Source organism: Xyrauchen texanus, chromosome 27, assembly GCF_025860055.1.
Source record: "Xyrauchen texanus isolate HMW12.3.18 chromosome 27, RBS_HiC_50CHRs, whole genome shotgun sequence".
Lineage (NCBI taxonomy): Eukaryota > Metazoa > Chordata > Actinopteri > Cypriniformes > Catostomidae > Xyrauchen > Xyrauchen texanus.
The window spans coordinates 6861117-6882154 of record NC_068302.1 but is presented as its reverse complement, the minus strand read 5'-3'; the positions used below and the strand labels follow the sequence as shown (position 1 = coordinate 6882154).

At 40.5% G+C, this 21038-nt stretch overlaps 1 protein-coding gene across 4 annotated transcripts; it reads right to left on the bottom strand.

Annotated features, from left to right (window-relative positions):
- Nucleotides 1-741: 741 nt before the first annotated feature.
- Nucleotides 742-20966, bottom strand: LOC127621528 (protein RER1). Of its 4 annotated transcripts, none has more exons than XM_052095192.1 (8): nucleotides 20889-20966; nucleotides 14202-14287; nucleotides 13993-14097; nucleotides 12120-12219; nucleotides 9720-9798; nucleotides 8816-8951; nucleotides 2322-2450; nucleotides 746-1503 (listed from the first exon to the last, which is right to left on the bottom strand). In XM_052095192.1, exons 2-7 carry the CDS (start codon nucleotides 14280-14282, stop codon nucleotides 2361-2363), a joined length of 591 nt encoding a protein of 196 aa, XP_051951152.1. In that variant the 5' UTR covers nucleotides 14283-14287; nucleotides 20889-20966; the 3' UTR covers nucleotides 746-1503; nucleotides 2322-2360. The 4 variants fall into 4 exon arrangements, with proteins under 4 accessions (XP_051951151.1, XP_051951155.1, XP_051951152.1 ...); XM_052095193.1 differs by having other exon boundaries at nucleotides 2396-2450; XM_052095191.1 differs by having other exon boundaries at nucleotides 742-2450.
- Between the last annotated feature and the right edge of the window lie 72 nt (nucleotides 20967-21038).

Below are 21038 nucleotides of genomic sequence, written 5' to 3'. Positions count from 1 at the left end.
CTCTTTAGGTTGTCACAAAAACAAAACACTCCCTGCAACGTTCTGGGAAGGTTAGTTTACGGTAATAAAAATAAATCCTTAAAATAACCACTAGAAAACGTTCTGCATAGGTTCTCTCTAGGTTGTTGCAAAAAATAAATTAAAAAAATACAAATAAAAAAATCCCTGCAACGTTCTGGGAAGGTTAGTATTTGATAAAAAAAAAAAAAAAAAGGACCTAAAGAGAACATTCCTAGAACGTTATTATTTGGTTCCCAAGAAATATCCAAACCGAAACAATATGCTAACGTTAGGGGAACGTTCTGTGATTGCTGGGTGCCTTGTCCCACTATCACAAGTGACCCAGCAACAACGTTTGTAAGAAAAATTATATAATTTTTTATAAAATTCCGCTTTAAACTACTCAAACACACATTTCTCCTGTATACTTTCGATGGACAAATGCAAGTGCTTGACACAGAAACGTGCAGCAATAGCTGCTCAATAGGATTGGTCAGGAACGCTTTTAGGGCGGGGCTTAGCGAAGGGTCAATCACTTCGTTCGCGATCGGCCCTGAGACAAGCCATGATCACAAAATGAAGATGAAGAACAGCCGATCTAATCACTGATCGATCGGTGCACTCCTCGCGTAAAGCTCTGAAATTCTGCCTCTATTTTTGAATGATTGCAGTTATTATCCTTATCAATAACAAAAAACGTACTTAATAAAGGATTCAATTATTTATAATTTTGCTGTATAATTGTAATAGTAAGTGATAAATGCAACAGTACATGAAAAAGTGCTATATGCCTAATATACATGTAGTATGAGAATACATGAGGGAATTCACTATACATCCTCAAAAATTATACACATACTTTAATGGTAACATAAGTGTCTCCAGCTATCTGTCTGTAAGATTTAAAAACCTTTGGCTAAGTCAGCAGTTAACTGGTCCAGAGAACTATGTAGACTAAGATTAAAGTGATGTTCTGTTAGTCATAACAATGACAAATCTATTATGCAGTTAATGTAGCAAAGCTTAAAACCTATCAAATATTAGAGCCATGAGCAGTGAAGGGACACAGCCTTTTAATAGCATTGAGTGAAAAATGTACACTTGGTTATTAAAATCATTTTTTTCTCTTAACCAGCAGCACAAGAAAACCTAAAACATGCAATTTATGTACTCATGAATTAATTCAAATGATTCAATTACTTGTTTAATAAGATTCATTTAACACAGTAAAAATGGCATAAAAAAAAAATCAAAACATGCTAACCATTAAAAAAAAATTATATATATATATATATATATCCCCTCCAAAAAAACTGTTGCACTTTTATATGAAATAGTTTTTACTCCTCATCTCCAGTGCTTATTGAAGTTCTCTCCATTTAAAAATCTACACTAGTTGTTAGGGCCCAGCACAAAAAAATAAAATACAAAGAAAAAAGAAAAAAAATCTTCAACCCTCTCCATCCATTTGTAATAGTTAAAGCAATCAACTTTATGTTTCCTCTGAAAAAGAAAAAAGAGAGAAAGTGTTTATTGGGAATGCTTAAACGAGAAGAACATACAGCCAATATTGTTGTACCATACCATTTTAATGGAGTGCCACATGCTGGCTTTTAAAAAAATCTGATGTACAAGGTGAGGGGGTTTAGAAGTTTCCCTATTGAAGCATAACTTACAAACCGCATGAACGGATGTGATTAAGGTGGACAACTATGTACAAATTAAATACTAACAATGCTACAGCACATTTAGAGAATTACAATTGTTCATAAAAGGCAAATTCATATGAACATGCGGCAAGATGGATCTCCACCAGGTGTCTATGATCTCTAGTGTCTCTCCTTTCATGGAATCTTACATTAGTGCATCTGAATACTGAATATAATGTCTGGTACGTTTATAATAAATATAAAAGCACACCAAATATATTCCAGATGAATGAGCATGGCGGTCAAATAATGATGAAATCTTTTCAATCTTAAACCGCTTGCTTCTAATCCAATTTTCATTTACTCTTTAAAATTTGTTTTAGAGAAGGTAAAGATCATAACATCCTTTGGGTTTGGGGATGAATGGGGACTACTGAGCAAAAAGAAATAAACTAATTCTCTAATTAATTAATTCGCCACATATTTTAATAGTTTCATGTGCACAGATTCTCGACAGCATTCCTCAAAAGGCCCAAACCCCAAACACTTACAAAAGGCAGCATTAATCCTCTTACATGAGCGGGTAACGCTTTTGATGCAGATCAAAAGATTTTTTTCTCACCCAAAAAAGAAAACGAGAAAAAAAGAAAAACCTCCACCCCCTTTACGCACCATTCTTCATCAATAACTTTAATTTCAGGAAGGGGAATTTTAACTAGCAAAGGGTTTCCCTGAGTCTTCCTTGCCTCTGTAAGTCCTCTTCCCATGTGTGAAGGGCAGGTATCTATACTTGATCATGTGCTGCAGAGGAAACACAAACAATGTCAAATTTCTGTATAAACTTAAAAAACAATCAAATGACAATATATCACTGTATCTCTATTTTTTGATTATAACATAAATTACATCAGTTATACATGCAGAACTCAATAAGAATGGCCCGCTGTCCACAGCATGATGGAAAATTAAAGAAATGATCTATCTATCTATCTATCTATCTATCTATCTAGGTGTGACAGGGCTGAGGGTGGGGCCAGGTCATGATTTTACACACCTGACCCCTTATCAGGCTAATCAAGCCTCCAAGAGAGATAAAAGCAGACTGTGAATGGTGGTGCAACACAGAGAGAACGTTTACGGGCAGCTGTCTGTCTTGTGTGTGTGTGTTTGTGTCTTTTCTCGGGATATTACAGTTAAAGGGATCTGCCAGTAACCCTTTGTTAAGTCCAGTGTCGCTCCTCCTCCTTCCCGGGTCTAACGTAACCTCGGTTCCCTGAGAGGAGGGAACAAGTATTGCGCAAGTAGCTTACGCTACGGGAAAACTCCGTATCTCGAGAAATATTGAAGCCTTTATGTAAAACGCATTGCAGCTGCACAGCAGACAGCAATGAGCGAGGCAGCTCGGTCATTGGCTGTGCTGCGGCAACTTGCTCGAACCAATGACGGGCGTACTCTGAACGCGCAACCAATGAGTGCGCTCAGGCTCAGCGCCAGAGCCCACCAAGATGGGCATGGCTAAGGCTATATATTAGGCGCCCGTCATGAGAGTTCTTTAGGTTCAATCGACCGAAGCGACTGACCAAGCACAAGCACGGCAGCTTACGCAATACTCGCTCCCTCCTCTCAGGGAACCGAGGTTACGTTAGTAACCGAGTCGCTCCTCTTGAGAGGTCTCTCCTATTGGCGTAAGTAGCTCACTGGGAACACCATGCAAAACGCCAGTGCGTGCTGACTTCGCTCTATAAAGCCAGAGGCAGATGCCTGAGCCTTAAAGCAAAGTGATTATTCAACGAGCCGCCAACGGCGAAGCTATATAATGGGATAATACAGAGCTTTTGCCCCAAGGTGGCCCATGGTGGGGCTCATTGTAAAAACACAAGCACATATCTTATGTACTGATTTTTCTATTTACTGATATGCATAAAAAACCCTCTAAGTCAGTCAGAGACGGACCTTATAAGGGAGGAGATAATGCTCAGCATATACGTACTCCAGTCCATACTACAGTCAGGCTGATAGAATGTTGGAATGCAATGAGGGGACCTGTAGGTTATAAAACCTGATAAATGTCGGCGAGGCCCAGCCTGCCGCGACAAATATCCTCAATGGGTATCCCACTCGACCACGCCCACGAGGAGGCCACGCTCCTCGTAGAGTGAGCTCTGACGCCTAAGGGGCATTGAAGGCCCTTGGCTTCATAAGCCAGCGCTATAGAATCTACTATCCAGCGAGGCAGAACGTTCCAAGTATACTCTGAGCGCCCTGACCGGGCAGAGTAAATTAGCGTCGCTTTCGTCTGCTGGAGACAATAGCGCTGCCAGAGATATCACCTGTACTCTGAAGGGTGTGGAAAGCACTTTAGGAATATACCCGTGCTTTGGCCTAAGGACAACTCTGCAGTCGTTAGGTCCAAATTCCAAGCAAGCAGCTTGATGACAGCGTGCAGGTACGCCCACTCTCTTGACTGAGGCGAAGTGCCAGCAAGAGTGCAGTTTTGAGCGAGAGCTGTTTAAGGTGCACGGTTCGGAGAGGATCGAACGGGCACTCCTGAGTGCGTCCAGGACCGCGGCCTGGTCCCAGATCGGTACCGAGGGGGGCGAGGAGGGTTCATCCTTCTAGCTTCTTAGGAAACGTAATGATTAGGTCGCTTTTCCCTAATGAGCATTCTTTATCAGGATTGTGTGACGCTGCTATGGCAGCCACATAGACTTTGAGCGTGGAGGGTGTGCGCCCGCCTCCAGCAGCTCTTGCAAAAAGGCGAGTACACTTGGTATCTCGCGACAATTTGGGGTTCAAGCTCTTGGTATCACACCAGTCACTGAACACTTTCCACTTTTGGGCATATAAGGGCTCGTAGAGGGCGCCACGCCTCAGTGATGGTTCTCAACACTCGCTGGGGAGGTTCTCTGGAACCCGCTGAGGGGCCATGCATGAAGGGCCCACAGATCGGGCGGGATGAAGAATCATCCCGCTGGCCTGCCTGAGGAGGTCTAGCCTCAACGGAATCGGCCATGGGGCAGATTGCATCATCTGCATTAGTTCTGGAAACCACGCCTGGTTCTTCCAGAGTGGGGCTACCAGGAGCACTGCACATTTCACCTCCCTGATCCGACTGATGATCTGAGGTAGCATCGCGATCGGGGAAAAGCATACAAGGGGCTGCTCGGCCAGACTTGGGCGAAGCGTCCGCGCTCTTTCAGAAGAAAAGAGGGCAGTGCGATTTTCCCTGGAGGCTAAGAGGTCGACCTCTGCCTCGCCAAAGGTTTGCCATAACCACTGAACCGTCAGGGGTGGAGAGACCATTCTCCTGGGAGAACTTTGTCTCTGAACAGCATGTCCGCTCCCTGGTTCAGGACGCCTGGCACATGCGCTGCTCTCAGCGAGCGCAGGTTGTGCTGTGACCATAAGATGAGCTCCCTGGCCATAGAGTGCAGGGAGCTCGACCTGAGTCCACCCTGGCGATTTATATACGATACTACCGGCCACGTTGTCTGTTCGACCAGGACATGTTCGCTTTTCAGGTACGGAAGCAGGGCTCTGAGAGCCAAGGCGACCGCTTCATTTCCAGACAGTTTATATGTAGGCGCTTTCCGGTTTGACCAAAACCGGAGACAGGCCTGCCCTCGTAAAGGGCCCCCATCCTATTTTGGAGGCATCTGTCATGATCATTTTTCTCTGTGTGTTCACGCCCAGACTCACGCCGGTTTGATACCAGTCGACGGCCTTCCAGGGCGCCAGGGCTTTTATACAGCCGTGATTCGCTCTGATTAAAAAGTGGCCCGAGCGCCACGCTGCGAGTGGGGACACGGCTCTTGAGCCAGCGCTGGAGAGGACGATGTGCAACAATCCTAGCTGGAGTACAGCTGACGCTGAGGCCATGAGACCGAGCATCCTTTGAAATCGTTTGACGGGCGCGGCTACCGCTCTGAATGATGTTGCAAGGCCGAATAGCGAAGCGGCGCTCTGATGAGAGGCGCACCGTCATCTGCACTGAGTCTAGCACTATTCCCAGAAAAGAGATATTCTGGCTGGGGATAGCACGCTTTTGCAAAATTGATTCTCAGACCCAGGCATTCTAGAAGGCTGATAATCCAAGATCTGTGCGTCGTTAACTGACTCTCTGATTGTGCTAGGATTAGCCAATCGTCGAGGTAATTCAGTATTCGCGACTCCCGCTGTCTCAGGGGAAAGTGCTGCGTCCATACATTTCGTGAATGTACGGGGGCCAATGATAGGTCGAATGGTAGTACTGTGTACTGGTATGACTGTCCCTCAAAGCTTAATCTCAGAAATGGCCTGTGATGAGGCGCTATCGAATGTGAAAATAAGCGCCTTTCAAATCCACTGATAGAAACCAATCCCGGGCTAACTTGCGCGAGGATATGTTTGGTCGCTAACATTCTGAACGAGCTTAATCATTAAAGCTTTGTTCAGATGTCTGAGATCTAGGATGGGGCGGAGGCCACAGTCCTTTTCGACGAGAAAGTAGCGGCTGCAAAAACCCGCCAGCTCATAGAGGGAGGAACAGTTTCTATAGCTCTTCTCTATCAGTTTGAGCACCTCGCGCGTAGAACATGTGAAACATCTTTCCTCACTTTCGTCTCGACCACCGCTGAAAAGCGGGGTGGTCTGCGAGCGAATTGAAGCGAGTAACCGTGTTTTATTATGTTCAAAACCCATTTCGGCATGTCGGGATTTTTTCCCAGGCTTTTGCTGGCACAGATATGGGCTGAATGCTGGCTGGGGGTGTGTCGCAGTGACGTATGGGCCCTGCCGGCGAATTGCCTTGTGCTAACACTGAGCTGAGCAGCTTTGTTGAGTGCCGAGTGCAGGGGTGCGTGTGAGATTACAGGCACGCGCGCTATCTCCGTAATGCTCGCAGCATGAGCTGGAGAAATGTTTGAAACTTTATAGATAGTGTTTACGGGTGGGGTTGCACACATTGTAATAGGCACGCGCGCCACTTTCATAAAGCTTCCCGTTCTTAGCGGGGAGTTTCTGTGATGCTCGCGGCATGAGCCAGAGAACTGTTTCAAACTGTATGGGCAGCGCTTATGGGTGGGGGTGCATATACTGTAGTAGGCACGCGCCATTTTCATAAAGCCTCCCGCTCGCGGCGGGGAGTTTTTGGGCATGCATACAGTGTTTGTGTGTAGGGGTGCATGCATGACAGCAGGCACGCACGCTACCTTTATAGTATTTCCCGCTTTTACTGGGGAAGTGTTTATAACTGTGGGAACAGTGCTTGTGTGTAGTGGTGTACATGACAATAGGCACACGATCCAGCTTGAGCTGGGGAAGTATTCGGCACTGTTTGGACAGTATTGATATGTGGGAATGCGCACTTTAGTGTGGACACGTGACCCCTTAGTGACACAGGCAGAAAATGACTCTTTTGTGATTTCTGTGTGTTGCCGCTAAAACGGCGCTTTGATTGCAGGTGAGCGAAGTTCTGTGACTGGCCCATTGACTGCTGTAAACACATTTCCAGCCGCCTGTAAGGGGACTGGGTAATGCCTTGCAGGAACCACTCGTCCAGCCGGCTGCGGGCGGTTCTTCCGAGAAGACCAGTCGAGCCCGAGGTGCGCGATCTCTGAGTCCATGCTGGTGCCCCTGCTCGTGTCCGCTAATGTCGACGGCGTGGGTCGAAGGCCGAGCCCGCCAGTCGCCGGATGCAGCGCCAATGGAAAGGCTGTCATCCTTTTCACCGCCGCCCCTGAAGCGCCGAACGAGACGAGACCCACCGCCCGAGGGGTGCTGGTCTGCCTGCGTGGAATTGAACTGGCGGCAGGGATTCCTCGGTGGTGGTGAAGCACGTGGGACTGGCCCGGCGTGACGCCACTGAAGTCTGCGTGCTCTGGCGGCCTCCGTGAGCGGGCGCTTTTCTTGCGCTGCTCGAACAGAGGGGATGGCAGCATGGTGGTAGCAGGCTCGCTCACGGCGAAGGCGGCAAAGCGAAGCCAGAGCTCGGTGAGGCCCAGGGAGTCACATTTGGGGCATCCGCCGAGTGAGAGCAGCTTCTGCGTGGTCAGGTCCCAGGCAGCGAAGAGAAAATGTGACGGTCCCCGCCAGGAAGAGGGCCTCTGCACGAGGCGCAGGTCGAAGGCATTTGAAACAACGCTCAAATTTGCTCTTTACTAAATGACAAAAAGCGCTGCAGAGGCTAACACTTGCAAAGTAGCTTAGTAAAAGGATATCAAGGTGATGCGCGCCGGATGGCGAAGCAGAAGGCTATGAAGGCGGCTGAAGGCGCCGGCGCCCTCGAGTAGGACGCTTAGGCTAGGTCGACGGCGCTAAAAGACTCCAATAATCCGGAGGATCCAGCTAAGAGAAGGTCTTTGCTGAAGGAGATTAAATCTAAAGAACTCTCATGACGGGCTCTAATATATAGCCTTAGCCACGCCATCTTGGCGGGCTCTGAGCGCTGGAAGCGCCATTGGTTGCGCTGCTCAGAGTCGCCCGCCATTGGTTCGAGCAAGTTGCCGCAGCACAGCCAATGACCGAAGCTGCCTCGGCTCATTGCTGTCTGCCGTGCAGCTGCAATGCGTTTTACATAAAGGCTTCAATATTTCTCGAGAAACTGAGTTTTCCCGTAGCGTAAGCTACTTACGCAATAGGAGAGACCTCTCGAGAGGGAACTGATTTGACAATATAAATAGTAGTTTAATAAAGAACCTTTATTAAACATTTTACATGCACGTTACCAGATACGATTATATTTATCATCAAGAAAATTCATGTTGGACCATAATTTCTTGTTTTCTAGTAAGATCTTTGATATAAGGGCAAAAATCATATTCTTGATAATAATTTTTGTATTGTTTTCCTGTAAAAATATTTTTAAAAAATCCTTAAAACAAGATCAATTTGATTAATCTTGTTTTAGAAACAACACTGCATAAGACATTTCGGTTTTTCAGAGAATGTATTTTTAATGTGTGTGTGTGTATTTTGTCCTACTGTACTGACAGTTTTTATAGTCAAAACAAGTGAAAAAAATGTGCTGAAGAAGTAATCCAAAGTATTTAGAATACATTACTGACCTTGAGTAATCTAATGGAATACGTTACAAATTAAATTATATATATATACTGTATATATAATGTGTTTATTGTGGAGTCCTGGAATCAAAAATATCTCTAAAGAAAAAGTTTTAAATGTCAAACCTTGATCTGCCGTTTCATGGTGATGCAGAAGAGCATAATGAAATACATTACGAGGATGGGCCAGAAAACTGGCACATTAAAGGCTTCGAAGAATGTGCAAATCATAGCGATGATTATGCCTTTCGTTGCCGAGTGCCTGAAACAAAAACAACATACACAAATTAATATTAAAGGCAATTAAAAAGGATTTAAACACATTTATCTAATCCAGACATTAAGGAAACAGAAACGTGTAAAGAGTCCGCTCATAATTCACCATTAATAATTATATTTTAAGAGAGTTTGCAAACAATTCACAATGACTATTAATATGTAGTATTAATATAATATCCCAGTTAACTGGGTTCCATATAATAATATAATAAATGTTTTATATAAGCATTCAACAATATTTTAATAATAATAATTATTATTATTATTATGATTAATATTATATAGATTTTTTTTTTTTTTAACATTACAATAATATGTTTTGGTCTATTTCTTCCCTTTCACATGGTATTGCTGGATGTTAAACCCTGGAGCCTCTATTTTTGATAAAAGATCTTAAGCTTGTGTGTAGAAATACACTTCTTATAAATTTGTCAAAAAGCAAATCCTCTGTCCACTGGAATGTTTGAAATGGCTCAAAGTGAACCCAGCCCACTGTGCGTGCTCCTCTCATTGTACAGAGAGAAATGTTCGACAAACTCATGAGCCCTGTGCATGCTCTCCAGTATTAATGAGAAAAGAGTGCTGCACATTTCATGTGAAGGACACCATTCACGCAGATTATTAATTTACCTACTTAAATTGCAATCTAAATCGCATCTTCTGCAGTTTAATAACTGCACTAATCAAAGTGTTTTTTACCTTTACGAATACATCAGGGTACAACAGTTGATTTTGTGACCATAAAACTCACCAGAATTTAAATTCAGGCAACCTCCTGATGAACGGCCGGAACTCTTCATTCTGTTTTGTTGGTAGTGCTGGACCCTCATCTAATGAAGGAACAGAGCAATTACATTTAAAACACATTTTACACAAACATTGATGCTGTTATCAGTGATAATGGATATGCATATTAGCAATCAAGTTGATAAGGAACAGGTTTAATTAAGGAAAGCTCTGGGTTCAATACAAATGAAGCTCTATGGACTAGAGGTCAACCGATAGTGGATTTTGCAGATACCAATAACTAAGGTGGTGGGTTATAACCCAAAAGGTTGATAACTGATGAATCGGCCAATTGTTGTTTTTTTTAAATGACTTACAGTATGTCTAAAAATTGCGTATTTTTTTCCTTACTATGACGGCACAGACAAAGCAACCTAAATTAATTAAATCCCAGATGCATTGTATGGTTTAACAAAAATTCCCAAAATAACCAGAAAAAAATAATAAAATTAGGTGAATAAAATTGGGCTTTTTAGTAGTCGACCAATTTGGGTTTTTTTAATGGCTGATGCCGATATCCAGAGAAGGGAGGCTGAGAGGCCAATACAATGCTGATATATAGCACAATTTAATATAGTAAATAAACATAAAATGGCTAAATAAATATATATTATTTAGCACTATATTTACTCAATTGCACACAAAACTTTAACTTTGTAAAAAAAAAAGATTATATTGTATTTTAAATGGTAGACAGAAGTTTCTTCTGATTTCTGTTTAGTCATCAAATTGTAATCATTTATTTGCACATGAAGAAATTGTTAATATATTAGGAAGAAGGAAATAACAGTACACACTGTAGCCCAGCAACCATGGATGGCATGTCCACTTTAGCAAATTGCATTTTCTAAATAAATACAGAATCAAACCAACTGTACATACAGTGCATAGTGAAGAAGTCATTTAAAGCGCACATGAAGCGATTCTACTTTGAAGTTGCACTCACGCGCTCGTGCGGATCCAACGTGAGTAGCAATCTCCTCACATACTGACTGTCATTATTTGTGAACCAGAGGAACTTTTGATCCTGACGTTTTGACTCTGGCTGAAAGAATACACGCTTCAGAGGAAGATATTAGAGGATCGCTCGATGGGAAGAAAATGCTGTGTTTTATTGATATTTGCCTTTTAGCATTAGAAAAGAAAATGTAAAGTTCTTTTAAAAGGGAACTGCTGAGAGAAGACTGATAGAATATGTGCTTTAGAGATAAATAAATGAGCGCTGCACAGGATGCTGGATCTGCTCAAGCTGTGTGAGGTTGGTTTATTACATCGGATTAAATGAGATATGCGCATATATGCAGATGGTACCTGATATTAGTTTTATTGATATTTGCCTTTTTATCATTAGACAAGGTAGTTACAAGTTCAACTGTTGAGGAGAAAGAAGGTGAATGAAACAGGCGAGCACTTTAAACATTATGAACTCAAAGCATCTGCCGGCACTAATATGCGGACTGTTTAAATGAGACTGTGTTGCACATATTTGTAGACGGTATATGATATTAGTTTTATTGATATTTGCTTTTTATCAATAGGCAAGACAATTAACTCTTACAGGGAACTGTTGAGGAGAGAGAGGGAGAATAAAACAAGTGAGCACTTTAACATTGAGCTGAAACACATCTGCCCCGGCTCTGATATGCGGACCGTTTAAATGACACTGTGTTGCACACCGGTCTATCTTTAGTAACACAAAGGCACATAACAACAAAAACAACTGTGACTGGACGTTTACACGTCTCAGTCGCTTCACATGCAAGCAGGCAATTCTTGGCTCCCTCAAGCAACAAATCGGTCGATGCCGATAATGAAAAAAGGCAGAATATAAATGTATAAGCACATCGGTTACACATCGGTTACTCTTATTTTGAAATGATAAAAAAAACAAAAAACAACTATCGGCAACTATAGCCATAGATTTTTGCCAATAAAAATTGTTCCCAAAAACCAATTATCGGCACTGATTAATCTGTAAAACCAATTTGTCTGTCTGCCTCTACTATGGACAACTGTAATAGGTTGAAGAACTTCTGTTTATGCTTTACAAACTTAAATGTGGGTGGAGTTGTACTTTGTAAACAGTGCTTGGAAAATCATTGTTTTCCATGTGTTCTTGAATGAATCATGTGAAAGTTATCATGTTAACCAGCTTTACATAATCATGACAGGAGTTGCAAAATTGGATGTAACTTTGTACAGACAAGGTTAGTGAGTGATTTGATCAAACTAGTCTCATGATAACATGTGTAATGTTTAAGTGGCTATACTTTCGAAACTGTGTGCATTTGAATGTTTATTGATGAATGCCTTTAATTCTTTTAAGTTTCTAAATGTTCCCAAAATGAAGCCATGTTGCTCCTACCTGGATCATCAAGTAACGAGGGATCCACTTTTGGTGAGAGGAAAGCAATGAAGAGATTAAGGTGGTAGATCCCAAGAGCATATGTGATTATGTACCATCCCTAAAAAACACAAATACACAACAAATTATTCTTTGCATTTCATTGATGTTTCATAATCAACTTTATCAGTTTATTGTTACTTGGTAACTTAAATAACTTTAAATGCTACATCTGAAAGTTATAGGGTTCACACAATATTGACAGAATGTTCTTTTCCACGGCCTTTCTTGAATAATGATTTGTGAAAATAATTGAAATTCAAACTGATTCGCTAATGAATCATTCAGACTAATCAGCTTCGACTGCTTCATTGAAAAAAAAATATATATATATATATATATAAAGACAGATTCGCTCTCAAACTGGAAATCACTATGGCTTCAAAGCAAGTTTAACTCCACATAAAACCAATTTTTATAAATATTTAAGAGCTGCGCATATACACAAAAATGAATATTGACTAGGGATGTCCCGATACCACTTTTTCCACTTCCGATCCGATCCCGATCCGATACAGTGTTGTTTTTTACATAATCAGTTTATAATATCTTTACAGTATTGTGTGGAAATAATTGGGTGTACTCTTTAATAGGCTATGTAAAGAAAAACAAACTGTTAACTACACATTATTTCAATATAAATGTATATAGCTTAAGAAACACTTTATTATTAACTAGCATACTGGCACTCCCTGAGTTCTGATTACACGCACCTGCATATCATTAGTGGCTAATCAATGACTGCATAAATAAATACCCCGCTTTCGCACGCACGCGCACACACACACACACACACACACACACACACACACACTTTCTCACTCTGTGCCTGTTCTCATCGATAGTATTTCTGAGACTCCAGAACTTTCTACTATGTCAATCATGTGTCTTCATTATTGCCTGCATGCATCATAAAATTGTTTTGAGTTATCTCTTTCATCATGTCTATACACTGTCTGGATATTACTTACCTGCTGTTTGCCACTCTGCTTAACTGAATTTACTCACAATATTTACATCACTGTTTCAATCCTCTGCTCAATAAACCCTGCTACTGAGTTCATATCTCTGCCTCTCCGTGAGTCTCCCGTGACAGCTTTAACTTTTAAACCCTCACCCTTTTTATTCACAGTTTAATTCGCTTCTTAATTAAATTCTGGTTAAATGCACCTCCAGTGCCTTTCTAAGTCCATATTATAAGTGAACCGAACTGCTGAGCATCTACATCTGAGATGTTCATTTGTAGCGCTCAAATATTGTGCACGGGTGAAGGCTATAAATAGCCATGCGCGTGTGTAAAAGCACCATTCACTACCGCGCTGAAGCTGCGCGTGCAAGAACATAAAAGTTTACTTATTAAACACAGCCTATTGTAATTCACAGAGCTATCACGTGGCTTTGAATAAAATGCACTAGTCATATGAACCACTTTAATGGTGTTTTAACAGTTCTTTTATGTCATTTTTTAAGCTTGACAGTAACGAACATGACTAACACAGAGTATCGGATTTGGGTCGGGCTCGTCGGACCGATACCCGATCCGTCTAAAAACGTCAGTATCGATGCGATACCGATCTAGGTATCGGATCGGGACATCCCTAATATTGACAATTGAAATGTCCATGACTTTTCAGATTCTATTCATTTCCATGATGACTTCAGGGCTGGAAAACACAATGCAAACAAGTTTGATCAAAAAACACAATTACACAACCAGAACAGGTCTATCTGAAACATAATAAATAAAATAGTCATGGGATGCATTTTGCAGATGCTAGAACAAGACAATGTAATGCCATTTTAAAGTATGGTAGCAAAGAATGGGTGTTGTTACCTGTAGTATATATACTCTGATCATATATATGCCCGTTAAGAGAAGCGTGACCGCCCATCGCACTGATGAAAACGGTGTTGACTTGTCCAACCATGACTGATAAACCTGCATTTGAAACAGTAGTTTAGTATAATTTAGCAAAAATCTCACTTCCACATAAATGACACTTGCAATTGATAGTCAGATGGCGTAAATAACAAGAGCCTCACCTGCCCAAGCCGTTTAAAGAAGCTTCCGATCGCTGATGGTTTTCCATGGATGGATTCACCAGCACTGTCTCCTTCTGACATTCTGTCTGTGAATTTGGAGAAACATAATGAGCTTAGTGGCATGGTGAAAGGAAAGGTTTTTAGTGCACTATATGTACAGACCAATATAGGGCTGGGCGATATGGCCAAAAATATGATATATGAATGTAAAAATAACTTATTTGTTTACAAGTAAACCCCAGAGGGGTTTATATAAGGTTATATAGACCTTTAAAGTATACTCAGTTTAGGATTTAATCCTAGATAAAGTGTGCGAGACCTCTTTCTGGGGTCATTTTTCCAATCTAATCTACTTCATCTGATGGACTTTGTGATGCTCCACACTCAAGCTCAGTAGGTGGTGGTAATGTGCCATAAGCTGGACTGCCAATAAACATCACAAGAAGAAGAAACACATTCTTGCCTATGACAGGGTCCAGTGTGTTTTGTTAATTTAGAGTTCGACCCCTACAATAGAGTTGCTTTGTGTTCAGTCAATAATAGCTGTATTGCCTTCTTTTCACTGTCTTGTTCACAACGATATACAGTTGAAGTCAGAAGTTTACATGCACCGTAGCCAAATACATTTAAACTCAGTTTCTCACAATTCCTGACATTTAATTGTAGAAATCATTCCCTGTCTTAGGTCAGTTAGGATCAGTACTTTATTTTAAGAATGTGAACTGTCAGAATAATAGTAAGGAGAATGATTTATTCCAGCTTTTATTTCTTTCATCACATTTCCCAGAGGGTCAGAAGTTTACATACTTTGTTAGTATTTGGCATTTGGAAACTACATTTCCATCCAAGGGTTTTTTGCGAAAAAGTTTTACTGCATCAAACGAAAGCTGATGGAAATGCAAATTATCGCTAAAATTTCAGCGTCTAAATAATATCCGTTTAACTCTAACGCATAAACTATGTCGATACTCCAAATATTGCAAAAAACTGTACTGTAGCAAAAATATAGTGTCACATGACAGGATTTACCCCAATCGTTAGCCTGTGTTTATCATGACGAAAGCCAATTTATTGTGCGTGATTATGGATTGGTCTTAATGGCATACAGATCCGATACTGCAAATGTGACACTTCCAGGATTGCCAACACAAATATCTCTTATCATGCACATCGACAAGTGCACGGAGAACAAATAAATGGCCACTGTTTGCGATTCATTTAATCGCAGTAGTCATCCATCCATAAAGTTGATTTTCCACACCATTCAAAATAATAAACGGCAGTCATTGATTTAGCACACAATACAAAAACATATTTCTGTGCACAAAGATGTTTTAAATTAAAAATAAATACACAATACTAGGAGAAAAGATGTGTAAATTGTGTTGTGTAAATCAAATGTTTTGATTTGATGAACTATTTGTCCAATGCAGAGTTCACTTTCAGAAACGAGCTTTTGAACATTTTAAAACATTAAAATATATTAAATCTAACCCTCTTAACATATAATCATATGTAAACCCTGATATTACGCCGCATCAATTTTTCTTTAATATCTATGCACAGCACATACACATCGATATGTTTGCAGCAGAATACCGGTTTCACAGAATATCACGGTATGAAAATCGACAGTTTTCATACATGTACATTTGCTTGTCTACGGTATTGAGAAAAAAAAATAAAAAATCTCACCTGCACGTGCGCATCTCCTTTCCTTCTCGACTGCCTGTCAGACTCATCAATTTGCGCCACACTCACACATGCAGCGGAGAAAATGTCAGAGAGAAGCGACGGGGTCTGACATAACTGAGCGTTTGTGTTAAAGCAGTGTTTCTCAACTGGTGGGTCACAGGTTTATTCGGACTGGGTAATGGACAGCAGGGAAAGAACTATGACATGGTTCTCCCATTATTCCATATTTCTCCCATCTTTTAGCGGCCGCCCAAGTGATGGCCTGTTTAGGCTTCTCATCTGCACTTTCACACGAGTGTAACGGAACCAGCACACGATCATGATCCGCTCTGATCTCTAGCACGCGCGTGCAACAACCGGACTTCCCTCGATATTGTGGAGCGCAGACCTCAAAACTGATGTGACCAATTTCAATTCTAGTGAGACTTTTATGTTTAAAGCGTTACGGAGGAAGTCAAGTCGAACCTCTCAAACAGCAGGCAGCCCCGACATGCCAAACAGCACTGAGGAGGAAAAGAGCAACACTGTGCTATGTGCTAATTACAATTTTCTTCATTATACATCATCACCTTTACAAAATTGTTATATTTTGACAAAATGTTATAGTTTCATATGAAATAATCTAAGGGTAAAATCTATTAGACCTCATTTTATATCAACAGTGGTAGTTGTAGTTAGTTACAAAATTTGTTTCAGCTAGTATTTATCTTTTCATAAAATAAATTTGTTATTATTATTATTACTATTATTTAAGACTAGCTACACTGACCTAGCCATGGTAATGACGAGCCTTTCCTCCTGTGTAATATGTGTGTTCTGTTTGAATTATGTTTGAAATTAGGAAACAAATGGGATAATAATGGGCTCATATAAGTACAAATATGCCCTTAAATTTTTAAAAGGGGGGAGAGAAAACTTCCTGTAGATTTTGTTGTTGATGTCAACAACAAAAATAGTCACGATGCATTTCCATGTACTTGAAAACCATGAACCAAACTATGCAACACAAAAGGAAATGCGACCCAGGATACATTAGATACAGATTATGTTTTTACTAGGGCGGGTCGCACACTTGATTTCCAATGAAAAATCTGTCCTGAAGCAAAACCAGTTGATAAGCACTGAGTTAAAGATACAGACAGGAGCAGTCTGGATGTGCTGTCGCGCAACTACAGTATATGTTAACTGTTAATAATCAGAGGACATTACTATAAAAGCTCACACAGCTGATGTTATTTTTCATTTAGTAGTTAATTTAACATATAAACTAATATGATTTAGTTCTATAACATGTTATAGGTACATGCTGTTTTTTTATCATGTTTATAATTCGGTTTATTTTTTACATTCTGTTAGCCTTCTTATTTCTCCCATTTATTTTCAAAAGGGAGACTTTTTTTTTTTTACACATACTTCCATTAAAATAAATTGTTTCAAGTTTCAGTTATAATAAAGTGTTTAACCAAAAAAAAAAAACTTCAGTTTTCACTCCTTTAATGGTCATTGTAACTTATAATAGCTGTGTAATACTGTATACCATGACATTTTCTGAGACTGTTATCATACTGTGAAAATCTCATACCGTTGACACCCTACACGTCGATGGATGGTCCGTATACTAAGACCAAAAGTTGGATTGAGGATTGTGATGGCCACTCTAATACCTTGACTTTGTTGTTCTTAAGCCATTTTGCCTTACAACTGTGGAGGTATGCTTGGGGTCATTGTCCATTTGGAAGACCCATTTGTGATCGAGCTTTAACTTCCTGACTGATGTCTTGAGATGTAACTTCAATATATCCACATAATATTTCTTCCACGTGATGCCATCTATTTTGTGAAGTGCACCAATCCCTCCTGCAGCAAAGCACCCTCACAACATGATGCTGCCACCCCCATGCTTCACGGTTGGGATGGTGTTCTTCGGATTGCAAGCCTCACCCTTTTTCCTCCAAACATAACGATGGTTATTATGGCCAAACGGTTACATTTTTGTTTCATTAGACCAGAGAACATTCTTCCAAAAAGTAAGATCTTTGTCCCCATGTGCATATGCAAACAGTAGTCTTTATATTTTATTGCAGTTTTGGAGAAGTGGCTAATTCCTTGCTGAGCAGCCTTTCAGGTTATACCGATATAGGACTCGTTTCACTGTGGATATATATAGGCCTACATGTCTACCTGTTTCCTCCAGCATCTTCCCAAGGTCCTTTGCTGGTGTTCTGGGATTGATTTGCACTTTTTTTCCACACAAAACTACGTTCATCTCTATAAGACAGAATGCGTCTACTTCCTGAGCAGTATGATGGCTGCGTAGTCCCGTGGTGTTTATACTTGTGTACTATTGTTTGTACAGATGAAAGACCATGGTAACTTCAGGCAATTGGAAATTGCTCCCAAGCATGAACCAGACTTGTGGAGGTCTTGGCTGATTTCTTTTGATTTTCCCATCATGTCAAACAAAGAGGCACTGAGTTTGAAGGTAGGCTTTAAAATACATCCACAGGTACACCTCCAATTCAGTACATCTCCTATCAGAAGCTAACTTGCTAATTGCCTAAAGGATTAACATAATCTTTTTGAATTTTCCAAGCTGCTTAAAGGCACAGTTAACTTGGTGTATGTAAAGTTCTGACCCACTGGAATTGTGATGTAGCCAATTAAAAGTGAAACACTCTGTCTGTAAACAATTGTTGGAAAAATGACTCATGTCACGCACAAAGTAGATGTCTTAAATTTCTTGCCAAAACTATAGTTTGCTAATCTTAAATCTGTGGATGGTTAAAAATTTTGTTTGAATTACTTCAACCTAATTGTACATAAACTTCTGACTTCAACTGTAATATTAGCCAGATAGCTATCTACCGAGCCTAACGGTTTCCATGACAGCATGGCTATGTAGCCGCTAACCTGCTTATACTCCCTAACAGGCTGAAATAATGACTGTGATTCAGATAGTTAGTTGTGTGTATAACTTTTCCAAACTGCTCACATTTTTAATGACAAGTACCTGATCAGAGTTTATCATTGATATCGAAAATTACATTTTTTCCCCGATAAATATCAATATTGCTTTAGCGCCCAGCCCTAAACCAATACTTTAGCAACATCACAGCCTACGTCAAAGTTAGAAGTGGTGGCTAAAAGACAGACTTGAACAGTAAACCAAACATGTTGTTAGCGAACACAACAGTCCTCAAAATTAGCTATACCCTTTATCCAGTTAAACTAGATGAAATATCATCGGCTTCACATTTGTCAGATTGTCAACAGAGCTAACTGGACTGAGGAGATAATAATAATAGTATAACTACGAATATTTCTATATGACGACTTTGCGTCGTACTTGAGTTTAATCGATGATTATAACTGTTTTACTAGCAAGTGTACCAAAACCTAGCTAACATTGAACATGAATGCTAATTTCCATTTGCCCTTTTAGCAATATTTAGAGGATAGCTAGTGCTGGCTATATAATCTATGAAACCTAACACAACAGTTTGCCATCTTTCTGCCACCACTTGTGTTCTAGGCGCATTCTAAGCATCGTTCAATAAAAGTGGGATGGAGGCAATGTTATGATGAGTGAAAAATGTGTTTCTATTGGACTTCTATCATATTTTGGAAACAACCTTGAAGGATTCTAATGGAAAGACATACAAATAAGGTCAAATGGGATCCTATTGCACAAACTTATTTATTAGATCTGACTGGATATAGTGTAATAATCTTACCATAATCCTCTTTTCCAAATTATGATAAAAACACCAACTGGAACCTTGGTGCCTTGGGTTTTTTCAGTCAGCTGATCCGATGTTTACTGACAACGAATGGCATTTCACAGGTGGGGTCATCAGTGAGAGTGGCAATACAAACATTTTCCTAAAGTGTTCATTTTATTTGCAATTACGTTTAAGCACATAGTTTTAAAGGTAATGCCTTTAATTTAAACGGTTACTGGACGTTAATAACGTTTGTTGACAAAATGATGAGGACAAATGAAGGAAAATACTATTTCCAGGAATTAATTTATTGCTCGTATAACAAGAGGAAGCCTCCGTGTGTTAATCTACGGACATAATCTGAGGCAAAGTCCAAAAAAGAACAGCGTCAATGAACAAGAGGTCACCAGACAAACCAGCCTAACTGAATATCATCTGCTTACAAAACTACATTTAAAATGAATGAAAGACCGGTTTGACTCAAAGTAGCTCATCAGCCACAGCATTCCCTAATATTTCAATCACAGTCGTCGCGTGATAGAATAATCTCATGCTTCACCCGCTGTAGATACACAAACATTTAATTATATACCAATTAACTGCCGTGATCTAAGTGTGGCTCCTGCAATAGCGTCAATGCTTCAGTTCCGGTAGATTAATCTAACTCAACATATTCTCATCGAGGAACCACATCAACAAACCCCTGCCGAAGAAGTCCTCAACGTTTGTTTTCATAAATGTACTAAACATGTAACTAACAGCACAACTATTAGGAAAATAGTCAGATCTTCAAGCAAAATATGCTAGTTAGCTTCGGTTTCTTAGCCGTAGCCAAGAGATTCCTTTAAGGTGCAACGCAATCTGGTTAATGTAGTTTCATATCTTTGGTATTTTCTATTGACACCAAAGACGGACGATTAGACATTGAACTACACTTCCCTTCCAACAGAACACTTTTCGGGACTGGCGGAAGTACATTAGTTGTAGTTTTTACGAGTGACTCTGCGGATGTAAGTACACACGCGAGTCAATACAACCGAACTACAAAGACCACTAGACACGCATAAAAAGTGGACAACTCACTTCCGGGGAAGTCCGAACGCTGGCGTTTGAGCAAGGGGTAAACTTTAGCACTACCTAATACATAAAGTTTACGTTTATAATCGTCATGACACTAAAGCGAGAAAAAGCGAGAAGTACAAGCATTCATACTCGAGTTGAGTAGTTCAGAGATAGCGATATGAGGTGACGGGAAAAGTGTTTCTCTTACCCGGTTGCGCCGCTGTGTCACTCTCTGCTGCCTCTCCGCGCTCCCGCTGCTGCTCTGTGAACACGTCAGTACTGGCTGTAACCATAGACAGACCTGATCAACCGAGCGCCGAAAACATCCAACCGCTCCCACGTCTAAATCGAAAAATTA

Bases quoted from the DNA above. Each gene is read 5' to 3' on its own strand.
- LOC127621528 (XM_052095191.1), bottom strand. From the start codon at position 14,282: ATGTCAGAAGGAGACAGTGCTGGTGAATCCATCCATGGAAAACCATCA. The intron at 14,098-14,201 runs GTGAGGCTCTTG...TTTCAAATGCAG, and splicing joins TCTTTAAACGGCTTGGGCAG to GTTTATCAGTCATGGTTGGA. The intron at 12,220-13,992 runs GTAACAACACCC...TGTGTTTTTTAG, and splicing joins TCAGAGTATATATACTACAG to GGATGGTACATAATCACATA.